The following is a 23,744-nucleotide window of genomic DNA, read 5'->3' as shown; positions in this document are numbered from 1 at the left end:
AGCGGGTCAATAGCCCCTGGAGTTCTGGTGGCATGTCAGTCCCCACTGAGGTCAGACCTCCCACTTTCTGTGCTGCTTGTTTACCACACCAATTTTATTAGGCCCACGGATCGGGAGACAACTGCCATTGTTATGTACAGTTCCAGGGAGGAGGGCGCACACCTTAGGTCACAGGGCCACCCCGGAGGCTGGGGCAGAGAGGCCAGGAGCCTTGAATGTGGTTTCCACGGGAAGGTGTGGTGAGGCAGGGTAAACAGGTTTAGGACTGGTCAGCCTGAATCATTTTATTCCAGTCGTCCTTGGACGTGTGGAGGAGGAGGAGGTGGCCCACATGAGCTCTGGATGGGTTAGTTTGCCCGTCGTTTACCATCGTCAGGAACGGGTTAGTCCCCGGGAGGGGCAGTCTCTTCAGGGTCTGCAGATGTCAGCACCAGAAATACAGAAAATCAGGAGCGTCTGGCTGGCTCGGTCAGAAGAGCACGCAACTCTTGATCTTGGGGTCGGGAGTTCGAGCCCCAACCTTGGATGTAGAGATAACCTAAAAAAAAAAAAAAAAAGAAAGAAAGAAAAGAAATACAGAAAATCAAAATGCACGGATGATACACCGTGTTGGTGCATGCATAGCATTTCCTGTTTTATTCCAGCGTGTGGATGACCGTGGGAAGTCTGTCTATCCATTCGCTGTGCTTGGAGGTTGGGATTCTCTCCAGGATTCGGCTTTTACCAATCAAGCTGTTATGAATATTCCTACACGTGCCTTTGGTGGATATATATTTTTGTTTCTTTGGGCTCTGTGCCCAGCAGTGAAATTCCTGGATCAGAGGCAGGTGCGTGTGGTGCTTTAAGAGATATTACGGCAGATGGGGCGCCTGGGTGGCTCAGTCGGTTGAGTGTCCGACTTCGGCTTAGGTCGTGAGACTCGCGTCTTACTTCTGACCTTAGGAAACCCCATTTATTTCTTGTTTGACGTGATTCATCCATCCTTTCACTTAGTAAATTATTTTTTAATTCTAAATACATTTTATTATTTTACTATTTTTAGCTTCAGAACCAAGTAGTGGGCTAGTTCGCTTGTGTGTGTGTGTATTTTTTTGCATTATTTACTATTTTTTTCAGGAATAGAATTTAATGATTCATCACTTGCATGCAACCCCCAGTGCTCATCCCAACACGTGTCCTCCTCAAGGCCTGTCACTCATTTAGCCCATCCCCCAACCCCCCCTCTCCAGCAGCCCTCAGTCTGTTCTCTGTATTTAAGAGTCTCTTATGGGGCGCCTGGGTGGCTCGGTTGGTTAAGCATCCGACTTCGGCTCAGGTCATGATCTCACGGTCCGTGAGTTCAAGCCCCGCGTCGGGCTCTGTGCTGACCGCTCAGAGCCTGCAGCCTGTTTCAGATTCTGTGTCTCCCTCTCTCTCTGCCCCTCCCCTGTTCATGCTCTGTCTCAAAAAGAAATATACGTTAAAAAAAAATTAAAAAAAAAAAAGAGTCTCTTATGGTTTGCCTCCCTCTCTGTTTTTATCTTATTTTTGCTTCCCTTCCCCTATGTCCAACTGTAGTATTTCTTAAATTCCACATAGGTCGTACGGTGGTTCTGTTTTTAGCTTTTTGAGGACCCTCCATCCTGTTTTCCAGAGTGGCTGCAGCAGCTTGTGTTCCCGCCAACAATGCAGAAGGGATCCTCTTTCTCCGCATCCTCGCCAACATCTGTTGTTGCCTTGAGTTGTTCATGTTGGCCATTCTGACAGGTGTGAGGGGGTATCTCCTCGTGGTTTTGCTTTGTATTTCCCTGATGATGAGTGACGTGGAATATCTTTTTGTCCGTTGGCCCTCTGGATGTCTTCTTTGGAGAAGTGTCTATTCATGTCTTTTGCCCATTGCTTCACTGGATTATTTGTTTTTTGGGTGTTGAGTTTCATTTAGTAAATTGTTATTAAGGGCATCCATATTCTAGGCGTTAGGGTTACCAGGGGTGAACCCACGAGAGCAGACACTCTATGGGAGGAGACAGACAATAATCAGGTAAGTAAGTACATGCTATAAAGCTTTATGTCAGAGAGGGATAGTCATCCTCACACATAATTAAATTATAATTCCAGTGACAGATGACTTCTACGAGGAAAATAAGACTATGGAGGCACAAGTGTCACACCTCCCCCATTTGCTCTATCCTAGAAATCTCTTGAGACAGATTTTTGGATTCTGTACCTGTCTTCATGTCTGTTTTCTTTCATGTACTTCTATTTCAATGGAGGGTTTTCTTTTAGTTTTTTTATTTTATTAAAACTTTTTTTAAGTTTATTTATTTATTCTGAGAGAGAGCGAGAGAGCGAGCGAGCACGTGGGAGCTGGGGAGTGACAGAGAGGGAGAGAGAGAATCCCAAGCACAGAGCTCCATGCAGGGCTCGATCCTACAGCCATGAGATCATGACCTGATCTTACAACGGTAACATCATGACCTGAGCCCAAATCAAGAGTCAGACACCCAACCCACAGGGCCACCCAGGCGCCCTCAAGATTCTTTTCTTGTAAACCAGCGAGCTATATATGTCCATCTCTGGTTTATGTATTTATTTACTTCACGGGTGAAATGGCAGTAGCCTTTTGTGCCTCCTGCAAAAAGTATTGTCGTTTCTCCGTCTGGTTCTGCTTTTCCAATAGCTCTGTTTTCCCAGGTGGGGAGTTCCTCCCTTCCTTGGGGATGGTTGCCCTTCCTTCACGAAGGGAGGGAAGTCCTTGTCAGCAGACTGTGACTCACGGGCTGTTAGCCTCCTGGCTTTGGGCAGGGGTGGGAAGGGCCGCCCTGCGGAATGCATTCTGGCCTGTTCTCTGCAAAGGTGCACGGCAGAATCGGGCTTTGTGTTGGGATGGCAAACAGTACAGCTAAGGCTTCGGAGGGGGGTAGGTACCCTCAGCTCCTCACAGGCAGTGGAGGACACCCGGGCCTCCGGTCGGGGTCCCTCCTGAGAGTCGGTGAGCCCCCCACCCCGGCTGCTGCCCCTCCCAGGGCAACGGGGGCGGGGAAGGTTATGGAGAAGTCAATTTTCGAAGAATAAACTTCATTTTAAAATAAACTTTATGATTTCTTGAAATAATGGGAGCATACTGTCAAGAATTCACATAGCTTCCACACCCGATATCCTTTATTTTAAGATCTTATAAGAGTATGATGTGTTTGTTATAATTCAGGAATCACTACTGATACGTTACTATTTTTTTTGAAGTTTATTTATTTTGAAAGAGAGAGCAAGTGGGGGAGGGAGGGAGAGAGAGAGAGAGGGAGAGAATCCCAAGCAGACTCCACACCGTCAGTGCAGAGCCCAATGTGGGGCTTGAGTTCATGAACCATGAGATCATGACCTGAGCTAAAATCAGGAGTCTGATGCTTACCCGACTGGGCCACCCAGGTGCCCCCTGATCCATTATTATTAACTGGAGCCCATAGTTTATTCAGATTCTCTAAGTTTTTACCCTAATGCCCCTCTTCTGGTCCGGGATCCCACCCAGGACACCCCCTTACAGATGAATATGTACTCTCTTTCATCGCTAGGACCAGGGGCATGACGGGGAGGTTACTTCACCATCTTGAAGGCAGTTTCTGTGGGTCAGGCTGGCCTCGGGGACTTGGGAATTACTTGGCCAGGGCATCAGATTGGGAGTCATGCTCTCAAATCTCTGTCCAGGTGCCCTTTGACTTGTCTCCACCTTGGCGTAAGTCTGCTCATCTGTCAAGTGGGGACACTGGGCTAGTTTCGTCTGCACAGGTTGAGTCTCGGGCCAGATGTATGAGTGAAGTTTTCTGATCCGTGCCACAGGGTGGAGGCAGCCGGCAGGCCTCACGGTGTCCCACAGGGCAGAGCCGGGACTCAGATCTCCCCGAGCGCGACACGAGGGCTAACACTCTGATGTTGTCGAAGATCAGGGGCCTGTCCCTGCTTTGCTGCATCTTTTTGTGTACTTAGGCAAGGCCCTCTTCAGCTCTGAGCCTCGGTTTACTCATCGGTAAAGGACCAGCTGGTGGGAGGGTCCCTCTGGCTGAAAAAAGAACAGGTTGCCGTGGGGAGCGGTGAGTTCTGCCTTCGAGGGCGTGCAAGCTGGGCCGGGTGCCCCCGGTGGGTGCGCAAGGGCAGCTCCGACGGTCTTCCTGCTGGACTGGGAACCCAACCTCTGTGCCGGCTCACTTTCGCACACCTGGACCCTGCACGGTTGCTTTCCTCTCCAGCTCATGCCAGGACTGCCTTTGGCCCTGGGCTGAGGGAGGTCTGCCAACTGTACCACACGCCTGGGCCGTGGACTTCCAGGAGGCTGGAGGGAATCCCACCATTAGCACCTCCCCGCCTTGTGGCACCTTCAGCTGCTATCCCGGCAGCTCCCAGGCCAGGCCAGGCCCTGGTCCTCAGGTCAACCGGCACTCCCTCCAAAGTTCCGAGGGAGCGAGAGGAAGAAGAGAGCAGAATCCCTGAAAAGGTCAAAAGGAAGAGCCCTGTGTCCCCCAGCCACCAAACACTGGACCCTCTGTTTTAACAATGTCCGGGTTCTTCCGGGCCCCTGGGCCTGTGCACCTGCTGTTCCTGCCACCACCAGTGCCCTTCCCCTTTTCTGGCTGTTGACTCCTACTCATCCTCTAAGGCCCAATGCAAAAGACCCCTCTTCTGGACCCTGGCTAGCTACCCCTACCTGTGTCATGGCATGTATCACCCTGAGTCATAATAGGCCTCTTCCTTGCCTGTGTCCCTGTGTCCCTCGAGTTTCCTGAAGGCAGGGGTGGGGCGGACTCACCCGAAAGAGGTTGTCACAGACACATCGTCTGCCCACTGCATTACTGCGTGAAAGGGCTGGGTAGGGAATCGGAAGGCGATGGAGAATCGCTCTGTCTTTCCCGACCACCTTCCTTTGACTCGCACTGTCCCTTCCATTGAGGCTCTCGTCTCCTGACCCCCGGCCCCACCGGGAGGGGGCGCTGTCACAGGCTCGTCGGTGGGGGCAGGGGCGGCGGGAGCGCCAGTGCGTCTGGGCCACGGGGAGAGCTGGCGCTCCGCGGGGCGGGGCCCGCATGAAACCGGACGACCCGTCCGGGGCGAGCTAGGCGGGGGTGGGGGGGCGGCGGAAGCGAGCGCATCGGAAGGTCCCCGCACACCCCGGCGGCCGGGACTCCCGCGGGTGGCGCGCGGATAGTCCCATTTCCAGCCGAGGTAACCCGGGCTCGGCTCGGGGCGGCGCCCCAGCCCCGCGGTGCCCGCCCCCTCGCGCCTCCCGAGGCGCCCCGGCCCCGCCCCCGGCCCCGCCCCGCCTCGAGCGGCCGTCAGGTCCCCGCGCCGCGGCGCCGGCGGGCAGACAGGTGGAAGCGAGCGGAGCGGCGCGCCGCGCTCCGTGCTGCGCTCCGGGCCCCACCATGGGCAACTGCGCGGGTCGCACGGATTTCGAGTGGGTCTACACCGACCAGCCGCACACGCAGCGGCGCAAAGAGATGCTCGGTGAGCGCAGCTCGGCCCCTGCCGCGGGGTGGGGACAGCCCCGCGTGGCGGTCCGACGGCGCGGGCCAGCGGAGCCCCGGGGTTGCTCCTGCGCCGGCCCGGGTGCCCGGCGCGCACTCCTCCGCCCCTGCTTCGGGGAGGGTGGGAGCGCCACCTCTCCTCCTCCTCCAAGGGTCCCTGCCCCGGGTCCCCGACAGTCCCCCTGCCCGGGTCTGAAACTCCCCTGCGTGTCTGCCTCCGTCCTGGGGTCCAGGATCCGAGGACCCGAGCCCGGATCCGCGTGCCTGGGAAGCGCGTCTCGACTGTTGCGTGCCGGAGGGTGGGGTGGGGGGGCACACCGGGCGTGAACTTGGGGCGCGGCGACGTGGTGGGGCAGGGGTCCGCCCCCGGGGACCCTCCGTGTGCGGGATGCGCCGTCCTGCCCGCGAAGGCAGACCTCCTGGGTCCGCAGAGGCCGCTGAGCTCAGGGAGTTTAGGGCCGACTGAGCGCCTCGAAGGAAGTAAATGTGCAACGAGAGAGACACTTTTTTTTAAAGCAGAGCTTATACCGAAGAACCCCATTTGCCCGTTCTGTCCTGTATTTTATAGCTTAACGCACGGTGGCCGCCCTTCGCTGTCATTTAGGGTCCTGCGAAGTCATTTTTACCAGCGTAGTCGCCGTCATTCCAGCCGGTGACTCCTTCCAGACCTGGGGTGCTCAGCCCTTCCCTGGGGATTGCAGGTTAAAGGGCCCGCCCCTGCCCAACAGCTTTCACTGCGTGCCACCAAGTCACGGCCACGGCACCAGGCCGGAGTCCAGCAGGGTGGACTTGCTCCCCTCCCTCCCAAGAACTGTCCAGGTCCCGGTTTCCCACGCCCTCGCCTACAGCTGGGGTTGGCAAGCCTTTTAATCAGACCGACCGACCACGTGACACATACTAGTTCACTGTTTAATTTGCAGTTTTTGGATGATTGTTTCCAACGTTTGATTGGACATTTTAATTTCTTCTGTTTTTCTCTTGGGATGGTCGTCCGCTTGTTGATTGTTGGAGTTCTTTGTATAGGAGGCTTTTAACTCTTTGTCCTACATGTTGCGAATATTTTTCTCCTTCACAATTTGTCTTTTGCTACCACAGCAGCTTTTTTTTTTTTTTAACGCATTCACATGGATTGGCTTTTTTTTTTTTTTTTTTTTTCTTTAGAGTTTTCCCTTTGGTCTCTTCCTGCCCCGCTCCAAGACTATGGAAATATCCATCTTACTACGTTTAAAGCTCTCAGACACCGGGTGTTGCTGAGTGGTTAGTGCATGGCTGTACTCTGTTGTGGCTGGGGGTTCATGGGCTCGAGACCCCTGGGTGGGTTTGTGACTTTCGTGGTTTTCTGCTGTGAGGCGAACAATAACCCAGCACTGTTGTGGTCTTACGTGTGGCAGAATCCTCTCCAACACCTGTGAGCTGCTTGGGGGCGCTCAGGGGGGTCTTGGTGACTATCTGGTCCTGTGTCTCCCTAGAGGGCAAGTGTCTTGGCTGTTCCCACCGCAGGGCTGAGGCAGGGCTCCATTTCCTTCCCTTTCCCTGGCTGTCCCCTGCCTTGCCCTTATAAGAGCACCTGGCCCTAGGTGGAGAAGGCTGGGAGACATATCCTGGCCCACAGAGCTGCCTGGAGGGGTCCAGACACTCTGGGCTGCAGACTCACTTTCTGAATCTGCAAAATGGGCACAGCCATCTTGCCTGGCGTAGAGGGTGTGATGTTAAAAGGAGCCCTTGGATGTTAAAAGGTGCCCAGTGTGGTACCCAGCACTCCAGGACATGAGAGAGAGAGAGAGAGAGAGAGAGAGAAGCCACCGGCCCTGGAACCATTAGAGGAAGCTTCCTGGACAAGGTGGCCAGGAAGGCTGGAAGACTTGAAGAGAGGAGGTGATTTGGGCCAGTGCGGGGACAGCAGCAGGTCTCGGGCTGACTCCCCGGGAAGCTTTGCTCATTCCCAGTTTGCACTGGGTGCTGTGGATTCCTCTGTTTCCTCCAGATGCTGTCTGGTTTTGAACCCATGAACTTGGAAGGTGCCATTTTCCCTCAATCCCAGGCGTGCGATCCTGCCCTGCCTAGATGTCCTTCCTTCCTGCTCCGCCCCTCCTTGCTCTTTGGTTCTTTATTTTGTTTTACTGAAGTACAATACTATGTTAGTAAGTTTCAGGTGTGCAACATAGTCATTGAACCTTTGTATGCAGTGTGGAATAACCACCTCAGTAAACCTAGTTACCATTCGGTCACCACACAAAATTGCTACAATTTTGTCCACCACAGTTTCCGTGGTGTACATTACATCCCCATCACTTATTTACTTTATAACTGGAAGTTTGCACTTCTTAATTCCCTTCAGCCGTTCCCCCATGTCCCTCCCCCTCTGGCAACCACCAATCTGTATGTATGAATCTGGGTCTTGTTTTGTTTTGTCTTTTAGATTCCACCTATAAGTGGAATCACGTGGTATTTGTCTTTGTCTAACTGATTTATTTCACTTAGCCTAATACCCTCTGGAGCCATTCATTCGTTGCAAACGTGTCGCAAAATTCCATTCTTTTTTTTTTTTTTTAATGTTTATTTATTTTTGAGAGAGAGGGGAGAGAGAGAGAGAGAAAAAGAGAGAGAGAGAGCTGGTGCACAAGCCTGGAAGGGGGAGAGAGACAGAGGGAGACACAATCTGTTTTATTTGTTTTTTTTTTTTTTTAATGTGTATTTATTTTTGAGAGAGAGAGAGACAGCGACAGCGCTTGAGTGGGGGAGGAGCAGGGAGAGAGGGAGAGAGAGAATCCCAAGCAGGCTCTGCACTGTTAGCACAGAGCCTGACCTGGGGCTCAAACTCACGAACCGTGAGATCATGACCTGAGCCAAAGTCAGTCTTAACTGAGCCGCCCAGGCACCCCAAAGTTTCATTCTTTTATGTGGCTGAGTAGTTTCGGATTATATATACAACACATTCTATTCATCCATTCATCTGTTGACGGACATGTTGTTTCCATATATTTTCTTTTTTTTTTTCAGTGCAAACACGTGGTTTTATTAACGCACTGGGATAGGATCCATGGGCAGAAAGAGCTGCTTTCCATGTCTTGGCGATTGTAAATAATGCTGTGATGAACAGGGGAGCGCATATATCTTTTCGAATTAGTGTTTTCATTTTCTCTGGGTGAATACTGAGGTGTGGATTTGCTGGATCATATGGTATTTCTAGTTTTAATATTTTGAGGACTCTCCACGCTGTTTCCCACGGTGGCTGCACCAGCTGGTGTCTCCACCAACAGTGCGCGAGGGCCCCCTTTGCTCTACATGGTCGCCAACCCCTGTTGTTTCTTGTGTTGTTGATTTCAGCCATTCCCACAACGCATTTCATTGTAGTTTTCATATTTATTTCCCTGCCGATGAGTGATGTTGGGCATCTTTTCATGTGTCTGTGGGCCATCTGGATGTCTTCTTTGGAGAAATGTCTATTCAAGTGCTCTGCCCATTTTTTTTTTTTAATTTTTTTTCAACGTTTATTTATTTTTGGGACAGAGAGAGACAGAGCATGAACGGGGGAGGGGCAGAGAGAGAGGGAGACACAGAATCGGAAGCAGGCTCCAGGCTCCGAGCCATCAGCCCAGAGCCCGACGCGGGGCTCGAACTCACGGACCACGAGATCGTGACCTGAGCCGAAGTCCGACGCTTAACCGACTGAGCCACCCAGGCGCCCCAACCTCGCCCATTTTTAATCAAATTTTTGTTTGTTATTGAGTTGTATCAGTTCCTTACATACTTTGGATATTAACCCCTTATTGGATATGTGACTTGTAAACATCTTCTTCCATTCCTCAGGATGCCTTTTTATGTTGTTGATGGTTTCCTCCACTGTGCAGAAGCTTTTTAGTTTGATGCAATCCCACCTGTTTGATTTTTGCTTATGTTGCCTTTACTTACTGCTGGTGTGAAATCCAAAAAAATCATCGCCAAGACTGATGTCAGGGAGCTTACTGCGTATATTTTTTTCTAGGAGCTTTTGGACAGCTGGTCTTGCATTCAAATCTGTAATCCATTTTGAGTTTATTTTTGTGCATCGTGTAAGAAAGTGGTCCGGTTTCATTCTTTTGCCTGTGGCTGTCCAGTTTCCCCGGCACCACTAACTGAAGAGACCTTCTTTTCCCCACTGCATAGACTTGCCTCCTTTGTCGTAAGTTAATTGACCGTATGCGTGTGGGTTTATTTCTGGGCTCTCTATTCTGTTCCATTGATCCTGTGTGTCTATTTTTATGCTAATTTATAGTGTTTTGATTACCACAGCTTTGTTAGTATGGTTTGAAATCCAGGAGCGTGATACTTCTTTTTTTTTTCTTCATTTGTTAATGTTTTTATTTATTTTTGAGAGAGAGAGAGAGAGTGAGCGCGCGCGCAAGTTGGGGAGGGGCAGAGAGAGAGGGAGACACAGATTCTGAAGCAGGCTCCAGGCTCTGAGCTGTCAGCACAGAGCCTGACGTGGGGCTCAAACCCACAAACCATGAGATCATGACCTGAGCCGAAGTCGGACCCCCAGCCGACGGAGCCACCCAGGTGCCCAGGAGCGTGATACTTCTGATTTTGTTCTTTTTCTCCTCAAGATTGCTCTGGCTATTCAGGATCTTTTGTTCTTCCATAGGAATTTTTTTTTCTGTGTGCTTTCTCATTTTTATTTATTTATTAATATAAGTTATTGTCAAGTTGGCTAACATACAGTGTATACAGCGTGCTCTTGGCTCAGTGGTAGATGCCCATAATTCATTGCTTCCTCACAACACCCAGTGCTCATCCCAACAGGTGCCCTCCTCAGTGCCCATCACCCTCTCTCCCACCCCCCATCAGCCCTCAGTTTGTTCTCTGTATTTAAGAGTCTCTTATGGTTTGCCTCCCTCCCTCTCTCTGTTTCCGTCCCCCACCCCATGGTCTTCTGTTAAGTTTCTCAAGATCCACATATGAGTGAAAACATCTGACATCTGTCTTCTCTGCCTGACTTATTTCACTCAGCATAACACCGCCCGGTTCCATCCATGTTGCTGCAAATGGCAGGATTTCATTCTTGCTCATTGCCAAGTAGTATTCCACGGTATATGTAATCCGTAGACATTTTAGAATGGTTTGTTCTAGTTCTGTGAAAAATGCCCCTGGAGTTTAGTGAGGGCTCTTGCTCCATTCCATTTCCTGCAGGATGCCCGGCCCCTGCCCGGCTGCCCTCCTGGACTTTGGCCTCCGCTGGGGACGGCATTCCTCTGGGATTTCCCTCCGAGGCTCCAACCCATCAGGTCCTTATCTCTCTGGGGAAGGTTGCAGGGCTCTAGAGCTCGGCGGTGGATTTCATCCTCAGCTCTCACCCGTTAGCCATGTAAACCCTGGGCAGGTCAACCAACAGAGGAGCGAGTCGAGCCTTGGTGAGGTTAAAAGGGGTTGTTATTCCTTCCAGAGTTGCTGGGCAGATCAAATGAGGTGGCATCAAGTGCTTACTTAGCCCAGCACTCAGTAATGGGTAGCTGCGATGATCTTTGCTCCTCTGGCAGACTGGTGAGTTCTCCCCAAGGACAGGGAATGCCTTTGCGTCTCTGCTCTCTGCCATCCGTGCTATTCCCAGCCAGAGACAAATTCTGTGTGAAGCTGCTGGTGTCTCTCTCTGTAGAAGAGACAGCAGAGCCGGGCTCAGAGAAGGCAGGTCACTCGCATAGGACCACACAGATCGCAGGCTGCAGGGGCCAGACTGGTGTTCCAGTCACGTCCCGCTTGGCCATGTGTTCCGGCCCCACCTGGCCGCTGCGGCTCATGCCAAGCCCCGGGGGTGTGGGGGTGGGGTGGGGTGGGCAGTGGACGCTCAGAAAGATCCTAATCGGGGAGGGAGTCAGAACCCAGGAAGCCCTTGCCCCGGAGCTAACCACAGTGCCCTTGGGGCAGGGCCAAAGTCTGTCTCCAGCTCCTGCCTAGATGGGGACATGCTCCTCAGGGCACAGCATCCTAAGAAAACGGGGGTCCCACGCAGCCCCCTAAGAGCCATGTCTCCCGGGGCCACGCCTGAGGCTCCCTGTATTGTGAGGGCGGGATCCGAGCCAGCAGGACTGTGACCCGCGACAGACTGGAGGCCAAGCCAGGCGTGGCAGGGGAATCAGAAGCTGGCTTTGGGTTTGTCTTTAAAAACAAATAGCTTTGTGATTTCTTTTTTCTTACGAAAACAGGGCACACACATGGTAAAACAACACACACACAAAAATTCAAATAATCAAAGGAAAACAAAAGAGGAAACAAGGAAGTAAGACTCTTGGCAATTGTTGGATTATTTGCTTAGGCAAGAAACCCTTGCCGGGGCTTTCCCAGTGGCAAGTGGTGATTCCAGAACAGAGCTGGCTGAAGCTGGGGACAGGGGGAGTTTGTGACCTCTCCTCACCCAACCACAGAGACGCTGCAGGGGTGGGGGCAGGCAGGCCACAAGGCCCGTCTCTCCATGCCCCTCGTCCCTGCCTTGGTCACCATATGGGCCTTCTCCTCTGCCAGGCGGGCCGCAGGCAGCACCCGGGTTGGGTCCCCCCAGCTCTGAGATTCCACAGAAGAAAGAGAGCTGTCCCCCCTCCCCTCCTGCCCTGAGTAGCGGCCTGGCCTGGAGCCAGGTAATCTCTGGCCGGAGGGAGCCTCGGGTCCGGGGGCTGGTCAGCGGGCAGGGGGCTGTGATAGGCAGGGGCCCCACAGTGTCGCGTCGCATCGTAAGAGCAGAGAGAAGGGGCTCTCCAAGGAAAGCAAGGGGTGCTGTGACCCTAAGTTGGGTGGGGAGGGAAGGAGGCATGCTGGGTATTTGGGTAGCACAGACGACAGGTGATCCCTAAGGGGTTACTCGGGGACCCTCTTTGACCCGATTACGTCCTCCCCTACCGAAATCCTCCAAAGGGTAAAATTTCACCTCTGCCCTGGCGCCTGGAGCGTCCCCATCTCTGGCCCCTGCCCTTTCCCCTTGTTTTTTGCTCTCTAGCCACTTTGTGGGACGCACCCCATCCGCTCATCTCCCTCTTCATGGCTTTTGCAAATGCTGTTCCCTCTGCTTGAATTCTTGTCCCCTATTCTTTATGTACCGAACTCCTGTCTCCTGTGCGCGCATGTGCTGGTGTTCTCTGGAGGGGATAAAAAGCCCTGGTTTGCAAGCCGGGCATTTGGCAAATTTCTGGACATATTTCTCTCATGGCCAATGTCAAGCTACCAGCATGCGGTGCTGAGCACGCATGTGGGAAGGGAGGAGTGTGGCTGGTGCCTGCAGCACGGACCTCTCCTCCTCTCCTCTAAGCCCCCGTCTGTTGTCCTTGCCCCTCCTCCACCCCCTGGGGGCCGCTTGTACCCTGTCCTGGCCTGTCCTGTCTCTGCCTTCCTGACATTGACGCTCTCTACGTGTTAAGTCACTCGTGCAGTTACCCAGCCGGTCAGGGGTCAGGCAGACCTCTGACCCATGGCTGCACCAGCCGGGGCCTGTCTTCCACCCCCCTCTGTCCCCAGGGCCCGAGGAGAGCCACTGTCCCTGACAGACAACTCACGAACAGGTGCCAGCTCTCATTTCCAGCCTCCACACCGAGGCATGTGCCCCGGCCTCCTCCACCTCCCTAACTCCTTGCTCGTTAATTTGTACCAGCTTTTATGAGGTGCGATTTACATGTCGTAAATTCCTTCATTTGAAAGGCACAGGCCAGTGACTTTACTGAAGTTACATAATCCAGTTTTGGAGTATTTTCATTACCTGGAAGATGCCTTGTGAACAGGTGTAGTCACTCCCAGGTTCTTACATCCAGACTCTCCATCTTTCGGATTTCCGCCCTGATGTCATGCATGGGTGTGTACGTGTGTGTGTGTGTGTGTGTGTGTGTCCTTTTGGGACACACTATATACGTGCCCTGGAAGGGCAATGCCCCACCCCTGCACAGCCTGGGAACCCCTCCCATCTCCAGGATCTGGGGCCTGGCTGCCAAAGACTTTCAGCAAATATTTGTCAATGGACAAAAAGCAGGTTTAGTGAGATGCAGGTGAGGAGGCGGGTCTGGTGGCTCCTGAAGGCACTTTGGGTCACTTTCCACATTGTCTGTGCCGAACCGGGTCCCCACAGTGCCTCCCGCACTGACCAGACAGGGTTAGACTTGCCTTCTGGCTCTGGAAGGGAAAAGGAGGTGGGGGTCACTGAGGGAAGGCCACTGAGCCAGGGCAGGGCCACAAGGAAGCTGTTTAGGAAGGAGGGGATTATGAGGGCTTTAGGCGCCTTTGTTGGGAGGGTAGTCAAGTTACCGCGGGCGGCGACGTGAGGGAAAGCGCTCTGGGCACCGGGGTGGGAAGCAGGTGGACAGCATGAGTTGCTGTGTGCCATGGAATGTTCTAGACTTGGGAGCACTTAGGCGATGAGAGGCAGTGGCCAGGACCTCCCCTACGGCCGTGGAGACTGTCACGCGGTGGGGTTTGGGCTCCTTGGGGAGGTGGTAGGAACATGTCGTCCCAGATGGTGCCAGGCCTGGCACGTGGAAGGGCACAGTGTCGGCAGGAAGAAGCCTCGCGTGCTCCTGGGGGCCCTGCCCGAGGCCAGCAGTCGGCAGGGGGCGGGAGGGGGAGCCCGGGCGGCCTTGGGACCTCCTCGGCTATCTCTGGAGGCTGAGGGCCCAGTAGCGTTTCTCAGGAGAAGTTTCCATGGTGACGCCACTCCAGGGGGCTGGTGTGGGGGCACTTTGGGTCCCGCTGGCCCATCCTCCCGCTCCGCTGTCTGGGTCCTGCGAACACGTCTGTCACGCGTGTAGATCCGTGCGATGCATGTAAACGAACAGTTCTGCTGGAGCCAGGCTTCCCCACACTGGGTGCCCTGGGGAACCCCTCCGCGCGCTCACAGCCCCAGCACGGTCAGAACCAGTACCTTCAAGGTGGACAGTGACAAGCTGGCCCAGAGAGGGACAGAGCCGGTCCCTGTGGGGTAGAGCCAGTCTCCCGAGCTGGGACCCAGGGTTTTCTCTGGGTGCTTTGCCCTGGCAACGACGTAGCCCGGTCCTGGGAAGAGGCTCCCCCCGGGGGGGCTGAGGCCCCTCAGAGCGCTCTTTCTGGCTCTCCGGTTGGCAGGAAGGGGACGGTGTTCTGGAAATTAGGCACGCTGTTTCACCTTGTGGGGGGACCCCTGCTTCCTCGTCTCTGCGGTGGTGGGATGGCCCCCTCCGGGGCAGGGTGGTGAAAGCCGGATCCCCGTGTGTCAGATTCCCCATGTGGCGTACCCGCCGATGTCCCAGCCCTCACCCGGGCCCCTGCGTGCATCCTGCGGGCCTGGCGGTGGGGGTCCCCAGGCCAAGTCTCGGCACTGTCACCCTCTTTCCCGGCCTGCCTACACCTCAGACCCTCCTTTCCGCGTCAGGGCTGGGCAGTGGGACTTCTAACGACGGCTGTTGTTGGTGGCTGCTTGCCCAGCTGCCTTGGGCCGTGCCCGCCCCGGGCTGTTGCTAGAAGACATTTGCATGGGTCTGTGTTTCTCTGGTTCCAGGTGGCCGTCCAGGCGGGGCTCCAGGCTGCCTGTGGAGCAGAGAGCCCTCGAAGCATGCGGGGCCTAGTCCAGCTACTGTGGTCTCTGAGCTGGAGGCCTGAGTCATCAGGGCCCCCCCCACCCTGACCCCCGCCGCCATCAGCTGGGGTCCCACTGTGGGGAAGGGCCTGGTCAGGCTGGGCCAGGCTCGGATGTCCAGCCAGGGCTGCGGCTCCTCGTGGGAGCTGCCAGGAGTGTGGGGTTCTCTGCCTCGTCTTTGGGCATCCCCCTCTCTTGGGGCCCAGAGAACATGGAGCCCAGGGCTGTGTCCTTCCCTGAGCCCCTGGAAGAGGCCCCCGCTTCTACAGGGCCAGCACCCCCTTGCCTGCTCCGTGAGCCCCGCCCCAGCATCTCCGTCCTCTCATTCTGCTGTCCGCAGGTGCTTTCCTCCTTCTCCTCTTACCCCCCAGCCAAACTTCCCTCCGTCCCCCATGCCCCCCATGCCCGCACTCATCCTGTCCCCCGCATCTCCTTACCCCACTGCCATCTTGCCCCTGACTGTGCTGGAATGGCTCCTGCTGAGGCCGCCATGACCTTGCTAAGTGCACTGGGGGCACCTGTCTTGTCTTCCTGTTCATGGCCCCTCCTTGGCTAGACACCTCCAGCCCGTGGCTTCAGTTACCCCGCTCCATACGGTGCCCAGTGACCTCCACCTCTGGTCCTGAGTGGCCAGTGGTCCCCAGAGCATCTCCTCTGGAACCGGGAAGCTCTGGAATTGAAAAGTCAGGTATTTGAGGTTTCCTCGAGTGAGGCTTGAGTTTTCTCGCGATGGGAAGGTCCAGACTAGCCCCGCTCCTAAGGGGGGGCCCAGCTCCCTGACTGTGGTCTCTGAGCCCTTCTGGTGCCTCGCCCCGCATACACTTTCAGCCAAGGCCCCTGGGCTCTGCCTTCTCCTTGATGGCTGCTGGGCCCCTCCTCCCCGTACCGTGTCCAGGAAGCGCCTCCCGGCAGGTAGTGGAGGTGATCTGGGGCTCACGTGCTTGGCCCCTTGTAGGCATCGCCCCTGCCCTGCCTGGAGTCCAGCTGGGACATCGGACCCACTTTCCAGGCTTCCAGCAGGATGGCTGGACCCCGTGACCCTCCCGGCCCGGGAGCGCTGGGCTCTTTCTCGTAGGTCAAAGCAAGCTGGGCCAGATCAGCCTCCAGGAACAGCACCTGAGCCCCCATAGGTCAGAAGTAGGATGTTTTTATTCTCAGATCAGGAAACTGCATTTAAGAGCAATAAGACTGCTCCCAGGGCCCGGAGCCGTCATCCCAGCCTCACTGCAGCCCTGGTAGGCAGGTAGGAATGTCACCCCATTTCTCAGATGTGGGGACAAGGGTGGGGAGGTAGTGTGGCCGCCCGGGCTGGGGGCAGCCGAGGATTTGGGACACTGTCAGGTAAAGGAGAAGGGGCACCGGGCTCCCCGAAGGTGGGCTCGGCAGGGGTGGGTCCGCAAGGGTGCGCTCCTTTGCTCCCCACAGGTAGGATTCGCTGTCTTTGTTCGACAGGTGGGGCATCTGGCGCCCACTGTCCAAGGTCACCGCTGCCTCTGAGGAGCACGGGACTGGCCTGTTTGCTGGCCTTGATCCCAGAGCTGGGGTCCTGGTTCCCAGTGTCCCACAGCTTGCCAGGCTGCTCACCTGGTGCAGGTGTGGCCTGCCCCCCCCGTGCTGCCCACGCTTGGCCTCCTTCCAAGGGGAAGCATGGGAACTAACCCTGTAGAAGCTGGTGGCCTTCAGCTTCCTGGGTCAGCTCTCACATGTGCCTTGGCAGGTGCCGGCCAGGCCGCTGGTTGCCCAGGGGAGAGGGCTGGTGCCCCGGGGGCTGCCCCTCATAAAAGGGAGGCTGGCGGAGAGCCCTGTGACCTGTGACCTGGATGTTCCAACCTGACATCCAGCTGTGCAGAGGTTAGGGGGACTCTGTGGTGTCCCCGGCCCTGGGCTGTGGGTGAGCGTGTCGGCTGATGGCTGAGGTGGCCAGAACTTCCTGGCCGTCGTGAAGACCTTTCTTCTTTCTCTGGCTTCACCTCATTGTGGCTGCTGGATTCCCAGCTCCCAGTCCCCCCCCACTCTCTTCATCAACATCCCCCCGCCCCCAGCACTGGTCTTCCCAGGAAATACAGGCCTGTGTTCTGAAGTGTCGCCTGTCACTCTGACCCCCTCTTGGGAGAGGAGCAAGCTTGGACGAGGCCTGCCCCTTGTCCCCCCTTCTGCGTGGGGCCCACACGGCAGTCCCCGCTCCCAGGCTCGGGTCCTTTGGTCTCGTGCCCACCTGGGGGGAGAACCTGGGCGAGCGCAGTGCTGGCTCATCCCCCTCCGGCCCTCAGGGGCAGGACCGAGTGTGAGTGGCCCCGCGCCCAGCGCCAGACGTCAGGGCAGAGGAGGAGCAGACCCGGGTGGCTGGCCCAGCCGTGCGGCTTCCTCCTCCCTGGTCCCGGTGCTGGGTGAGTTTTCTTGGGTGAGATTTCCACAAACCGGGGGGCTTCGAACACCACACGTGTTCTCTTGCAGTTCTGGAGGTCACGAGTCTGACACGGGTCTCACCCAGCTGAAGTGAGGGTGTCCCAGGGCCGTGCTCTCCCTGGGGGAGAATCTGGTCCCAGGCCTTTCCAGCTTCGCAGGCACCTGCACCCGCCTCCTCCAGCGCCACCTTCACACCAGCAGGGGCCGGCGGAGCCCTTCTCGGCGCCCCCGGGACCCCCTCTCCTGCCTGCTCCCCCACGGGTAGGGCCCTGGGATGACCCTGGGCCACCGGAAGATCCAGGGTCATTCTCGTGTAGTAAGGTCCGTTCCTAGTAACCTGACTGCCCTGTTCGACCTTGCTTCTCTCTTGCTGTGTCGTCGAACCTACTCGCGGGTTATGGGATTGGGACGTGGGGGGCTGTGGGGGGCCGTCATTCTTTCCCCCCGCCCCCCCATTGCCGGCATCTCCCTCCATCTTGTGAAGGGGTTCTCCTGGCTTAAGGTGGCAGGGCCTTCGCACTGCCATCCCGAGAACTCTTCTGCCCACGTGCACCCCACTGGGCCTTTGGCCTTTGTGGGGCGGCCCAGTCACCTCCCGCAACGCAGGCGCAAGCTCAGCGGCCGTTAGGCAACGCGGGCCGGCCCCCGGGGTGAAGGCAGTCCCCCGTGTCCCATTTGCACCGCGGCAAGCCTCTGTGGCCGTGTTTGGCGACCTCCTTAAAGCTGGCCTCCCCGGTGCACCAGGCGGTCATCCCGACTGCAGGCAGGTCGGCGTGCCCGCCTTGGCCGCTCAGCCGGAGCTGCCCCATGCCTTATCTGTTAGTCCTGCCGGTGACCCTGGCCGTCGTTCAGCCGCGGAGGCTTGCGGTCAAACCAGCCTGCCCAGAGCCGGGACTGTAGTTTCGTTTTTTTGTTTTTAATGTTCATTTATTTTTGAGAGGCAGAGAGAGACAGCATGAGCGGGAGAGGGCAGAGAGAGAGAGGGTGGGACCCAGAATCCGAAGCGGGCCCCGGGCTCCGAGCTGTCGGCACAGAGCCCGACACGGGGCTCGAACCCACCAGCCGTGAGATCATGACCGGAGCCGAAGTCGGACGCTCAACCGACCGAGCCGCCCAGGCGTCCTGAGCTGGGGTTGTTTTTCTTAACTTTTTCCTTATTGTGAAATACATGTAACGTACCGTTTGCCGCTGTAACCACATTTAGGTGCCTGATCTGGTGGCAACGGTTGTGTGCCGTTGCTCTTTCCGAAACCTTTTTGGGGCTCCCAACAGACCCGTCACCGCTCCCCGCCCCACCCCTGCGACCCCCTCCCCAGCCCCTGCTCACCCCTCCCTTCTGTCTCTATGAACTTGCCTGTTCTCAACGTTCGTGTCAGTATAGTCATAAACCACGCGGCCTCTGTTTCTGGCTTCTTTCCTCAACGTCGTGTCTTCAAGGCTCGTCCATGTTGTAACCTGTGTCAGCATTTCCTCCCTTTAAAAAAATTTGTTTTTGCAGCGCTGGTAGTTCACCCGGGAGTCCGTTTCGGGGAGCAGGATTAGGGAGTCGGCATTGTGAAACAGAGAAGGTGTTTCGGAATTTTTTTTTTTTTAATTTTTTTTTCAACGTTTTTCTTTATTTTTGGGACAGAGAGAGACAGAGCATGAACGGGGGAGGGGCAGAGAGAGAGGGAGACACAGAATTGGAAGCAGGCTCCAGGCTCTGAGCCATCAGCCCAGAGCCCGACGCGGGGCTCGAACTCACGGACCGCGAGATCATGACCTGAGCTGAAGTCGGATGCTTAGCTGACTGAGCCACCCAGGCGCCCCTTTCGGAATTTTTTAAATTGAGGCATAGTTACATATAACACAATTCTAGGGTCAGGTGTACAACAGGAGGACTCGATGTTTGTATATGTTGCAAAAGGATCACCACAGTATATCTCCTTAACATGTGTCACCACGGGTGCTTACAGGCACTTTTGTCGTTAGGTTCCCGGATGGGAGAAGATCTACTTTCGAGGCGAGTTTCAAGTCTACAACAGGGTGTTATCAACTATAGTCACCATGGCGGCCACTGCACCCCCAGGACTCGGTTGTTCTTCGACTGGAAGTTTTGTTCCTTTCGGTGGCTGAATGACATCCCACTGTGTGGCCAGCCCCCTTTTTGTTTAGCCGTTCATCTGTTGTTGGACACGTGGGTTGTTTTCCACCTTTGGATGCTGTGACTAGTGTGCTGGACATTGGTGTACAGGTCTCGTGTGTGTCCCTGATTTAAGTTCTTTGGGGTACCTATTGAGAAGTGAAATTGCTGGGGCACACGCTAAGTCAACATTTAGCTCTTTGAGGAACCGCCCAACTGTCTTCCACAGCGCCCGCGCCATTTTGCGTTCCCACCAGCAGTGCACGAACAAGGACTCCAGGTCGGCCACGTCCTCACTAACACTTGGTATTAACTGTTTTTATTACAGCCATCCTAGCGGGTGTGTAGCGTGTCTCATTTGTGGCTCTGATTTGCATTTCCCTGATGGCTGACGCGGAGCATCTTTTTATGTGCTAATTGGCCAGGTGCACGTCTTGGGAGAAGTGTCTGTTCAGGTCACTTGCCCATTTCAAATTGGGTTGTCTGTCTTTGTTGTTGAGCTGTAGGAGATCTTTATATATTCTGGATATTAAACTGTCATCTGGAGCGAGGGTCTGAACCTGCTCCGAATGCCGCTCTCTCCCACCCCCCGGGATGCTGGGGCCCTTGTGTTCCCGTTGAGTGGAGCTGAGGTTTGTCACCTGTCGCTTGCCTTGTCTGCTTGTTCCCAAGTTCTGCTTTTATACTTGTGCTGTGACCACTGTCCTGGTGGTGTCCTTGGCCGAGCTTCAGGGAGAGGGGTCCCGGGATCAAAGGGCCTGGGTGGCTTTGTGAAGATTGGAGGCCTGAGGGCTGGCACTGTCCCAGAGGTGGTCCCTGAGTGCCGGGGGGGGGGGGGGGGGCGGCGCAGCTGGTGTAAGTGCTGCCTGGGGGGAGACTCTGTTGATCTCTGGGCAGAGGTGGCCTGCTATTCTAGGACTTGGGAACCCCAACGCCCCCCAGCATCTCCAGCAGATGAAGGCTGTTTGCGTTTGTGGAACCAGGACTGTTCTGTGGGGACAGATAGCCTGTGAGGCATGTCACACCCTTGCCATCACACGCTGGGACACCGAGGTCCAGAGAGGGTGGGAACACACCTCCGGCCACACAGCAACATCCAGACTAACCCCAAGATGGGCTTGTAGTGTGGCCTCTTGGGCAGGAGGATTTTGAACCTGAGTCTCCCTTCTGACTGGGGCAGAATCCCTTTGCCCATGTTGTTGTGTTTCTCTTTGCATACTCCCAGGGACAGGCGGCTCACCACCTATGAAGCAGACTGTTCCATCACTGGGTGGCTCTGACAGAAAGTTCTGTGGGCTGGGAGGAAGGTGGAGGGGCCTGGCCATGGGGGCCGCGGAGGGGGCGCTGAGCCGAGCTGTCACATCCTTCTCTTCTGAGCACAAAAGGGAAGTGACTTCCTGGGTCAGAGGAAAGGGCTGGGCAGGATTTACCCTTCATCTGGCCGGTTCCAGTTGGGGCCCAGCCTCTGTTGCGGTCCTGGGGACGCTGTTCATGTGCCAGCCTGTGGTTGGTGAGCCCGAGGCTGCCCGGAGACTGGCACTGGCTGTCCTGAGCGTGCCTGGGATAAACCCCTGTTGTCACTAGCCTCAGTTTCCATATCTGTGCTCTGCCTCTGAGGGCCTGTGTGCCCTGCCCTGGGAACCAGGGGACAGAGCAGACCTGAGGAGCACTTGTCACCCTGAGCATGTGACGACCGCTGGTGCTGTCCCTCCCCATCCCTGGACACAGCACCAGACTCCTTACTCCCCCACCCCCACCCCCCGCCACAGAGCAGTCAGGGAGGCTTCTAGAAGGCATTCTCCCCCTTTCCCTCTCCTGCCCCCCACTCTTGTGCTGTCCCTGCTGAGTCTGGCTGCTTGTTGGCTGGAAGGCCCTCCCCTGCTTGGCCCACTCTCACTGTCATTGTCCTTTTCTTTCCTGTAGAACAAAATACAGAAAAGTACCAAAGTTTCTATAACAAACACCCCCCACCTAAAATGAATGCATTCGCCATTTTACCATGTTTCCTTCAGATCTTGTGTAAGAACCGCAACACTGGCGACAAAACCAGGGCCCTCTGTGTCCCCTCCCCTGCGCCCTCCGAGGTTCCCCATGTGCCTGGGCGACACGTGCACCGCGTCCCTGGAGCCTGACGGAAGTCCCCCTCCCCCCCACATAGCCATGTGCCGCTTCCATTTCGGGCACTACGTTTCTGTGACCTGTGCTGACGCCTGCTCCTGGGCGGGCGGCAGAGACCCCCACCCTGGGAAGTCCCGCGGGAGCCCCCAGCTGGTGGGGGAGGCAGGTTGGCTGCCTCCGCGGGTCCCCCCTGCCCCCGAAGAATCGATCCTAGGTCCCCAGACGCAGGGCCACGCCTTCGAGTGACCCCCCCCCCCCCCCCCCCGCCGTGGCTGCTGGAAGGAGGGAGGGAGGGCGGGCGGGGAAAGGGAAGCGGGGGAGGGGGAGGCCCTGCCGCGTGGCCACGCCCCCCTCACTTGTCTCCTCCGCCCTTCCCGCAGCCAAGTACCCGGCCATCAAGGCCCTGATGCGGCCCGACCCTCGCCTCAAGTGGACGGTGCTGGGGCTGGTGCTGGCGCAGCTGCTGGCCTGCTGGCTGGTGCGGGGCCTGGCGTGGCGCTGGCTGCTCTTCTGGGCCTACGCGTTCGGGGGCTGCGTGAACCACTCGCTGACGCTCGCCATCCACGACATCTCGCACAACGCCGCCTTCGGCACGGGCCGCGCCGCGCACAACCGCTGGCTCGCCGTGTTCGCCAACCTGCCGGTGGGGGTGCCCTACGCCGCCTCCTTCAAGAAGTACCACGTGGACCACCACCGCTACCTGGGCGGCGACGGGCTGGACGTGGACGTGCCCACGCGCCTCGAGGGCTGGCTCTTCTGCACGCCGGCCCGCAAGCTGCTGTGGCTGGCGCTGCAGCCCCTGTTCTACTCGCTGCGGCCGCTGTGCGTGCACCCCAAGGCCGTGACCCGCATGGAGGTGCTCAACGCGCTGGTGCAGCTGGCCGCCGACGCCGCCATCTTCGCCCTCTGGGGGCTCAAGCCCGTGGTCTACCTGCTGGCCAGCACGCTGCTGGGCCTGGGCCTGCACCCCATCTCGGGCCACTTCGTGGCCGAGCACTACATGTTCCTCAAGGGCCACGAGACCTACTCCTACTACGGGCCCCTCAACTGGATCACCTTCAACGTGGGCTACCACGTGGAGCACCACGACTTCCCCAGCATCCCGGGCTGCAACCTGCCCCTGGTAGGGGCGCCCCAGCGGGGGAGGGGTTTGGGGGCGCTTGGGGGGGGGGCGGGCCCCGGGGCAGCGGGAGGGGCCGCACCGTACAGGCGAGGGCCTGCTGGCTGCGGAGTGAGGGGGTGATTTCAGGGAGGGCAGGGGCTCGAGGGGCATTTCACCGTTTAGCGAAACGGTTCCCGGGCTGTATGCCCTGGGGTGGGCCACTTGCCCTCTCTGTGCCTGGGGGGGCCGGGGGGGGGGCAGCACAGCCACGCTGCGTGTGACACACCTCCCGTTCCTGGCCCCTGCCTCCCTTGTCCCTGCTCGTTTCTTGTCACTGCCCTGTGGGCCTCCAGGGCGCCCTGGTGGCACAGAGAGGATGGGGTGGGCCTTGCCCTTTGTGACCCGAGTGGCTCGGCCTGAGCTGCTTCCTCTGCCTTGGGAGCCCCCCTGGGGGGAATTTCGGGAGGAGGGAGGAGGGAGGGAAAGAAGGAGGGGGAGGGGAAGGAGCGCCCCTCTGGCGCTGGGGGGTTAGAGACCCGAGGCGCAGGGTGGCCGGAGGAGGCATCCATCGGTGGGGAGGACGTCGGAATGTTTGAGTCTGTGCGCGTGCCTGCGCGTGCAGATGTTTGCGTGTGTGGCTGAGCATGCCGCCACACGGACGCGCGCGCGTGTGTGTGTGCGTGCATGCGGTGAAGTGGGAGCACTGGTCGGGGCGCGCGGGTGTTTGTGCCCTGGCCGCGTGACTCTGGACTCCCGACGGCCCGAGTGCCCGGCCCGGGGGGTGCAGCCCCGCCCTCCCTCACCTCCCCCTCCTCTCCTGACGCTGCGGCGGAGGTCCAGCTGGGTGCCGGGCACCAGGGCAGCATCTCCCTCCGGCCTCGCCACAAGCCCGTGCAGCGAGGACCCCCGTTCCCCATTATCCGCATTTCACACACGAGGCACAGG

The 23,744-nt window shown here is 56.9% G+C and overlaps 1 protein-coding gene across 4 annotated transcripts in view; it reads left to right on the top strand.

The window, feature by feature from the left end:
• The window catches only part of DEGS2 (delta 4-desaturase, sphingolipid 2), a 72,408-nt gene that overhangs the window by 44,145 nt on the left and 4,519 nt on the right, over nt 1–23,744 (top strand). For 3 of the 4 annotated variants that reach the window (XM_027066601.2, XM_027066602.2, XM_027066603.2), the window contains one exon: nt 22,078–22,820. In XM_027066601.2, the coding sequence (XP_026922402.2) occupies nt 22,104–22,820 (717 nt within the window). In that variant the 5' untranslated portion in view covers nt 22,078–22,103. Of the gene's footprint in view, nt 1–5,313; nt 5,473–22,077; nt 22,821–23,744 lie in introns of those variants that run through there. The other variant, XM_027066604.2, reaches the window with a different exon arrangement.

Source organism: Acinonyx jubatus, chromosome B3 (assembly GCF_027475565.1).
Source record: "Acinonyx jubatus isolate Ajub_Pintada_27869175 chromosome B3, VMU_Ajub_asm_v1.0, whole genome shotgun sequence".
In the NCBI taxonomy this organism is placed as follows: Eukaryota; Metazoa; Chordata; class Mammalia; order Carnivora; family Felidae; genus Acinonyx; species Acinonyx jubatus.
This window is presented reverse-complemented; position numbering and strand designations above follow the sequence as displayed.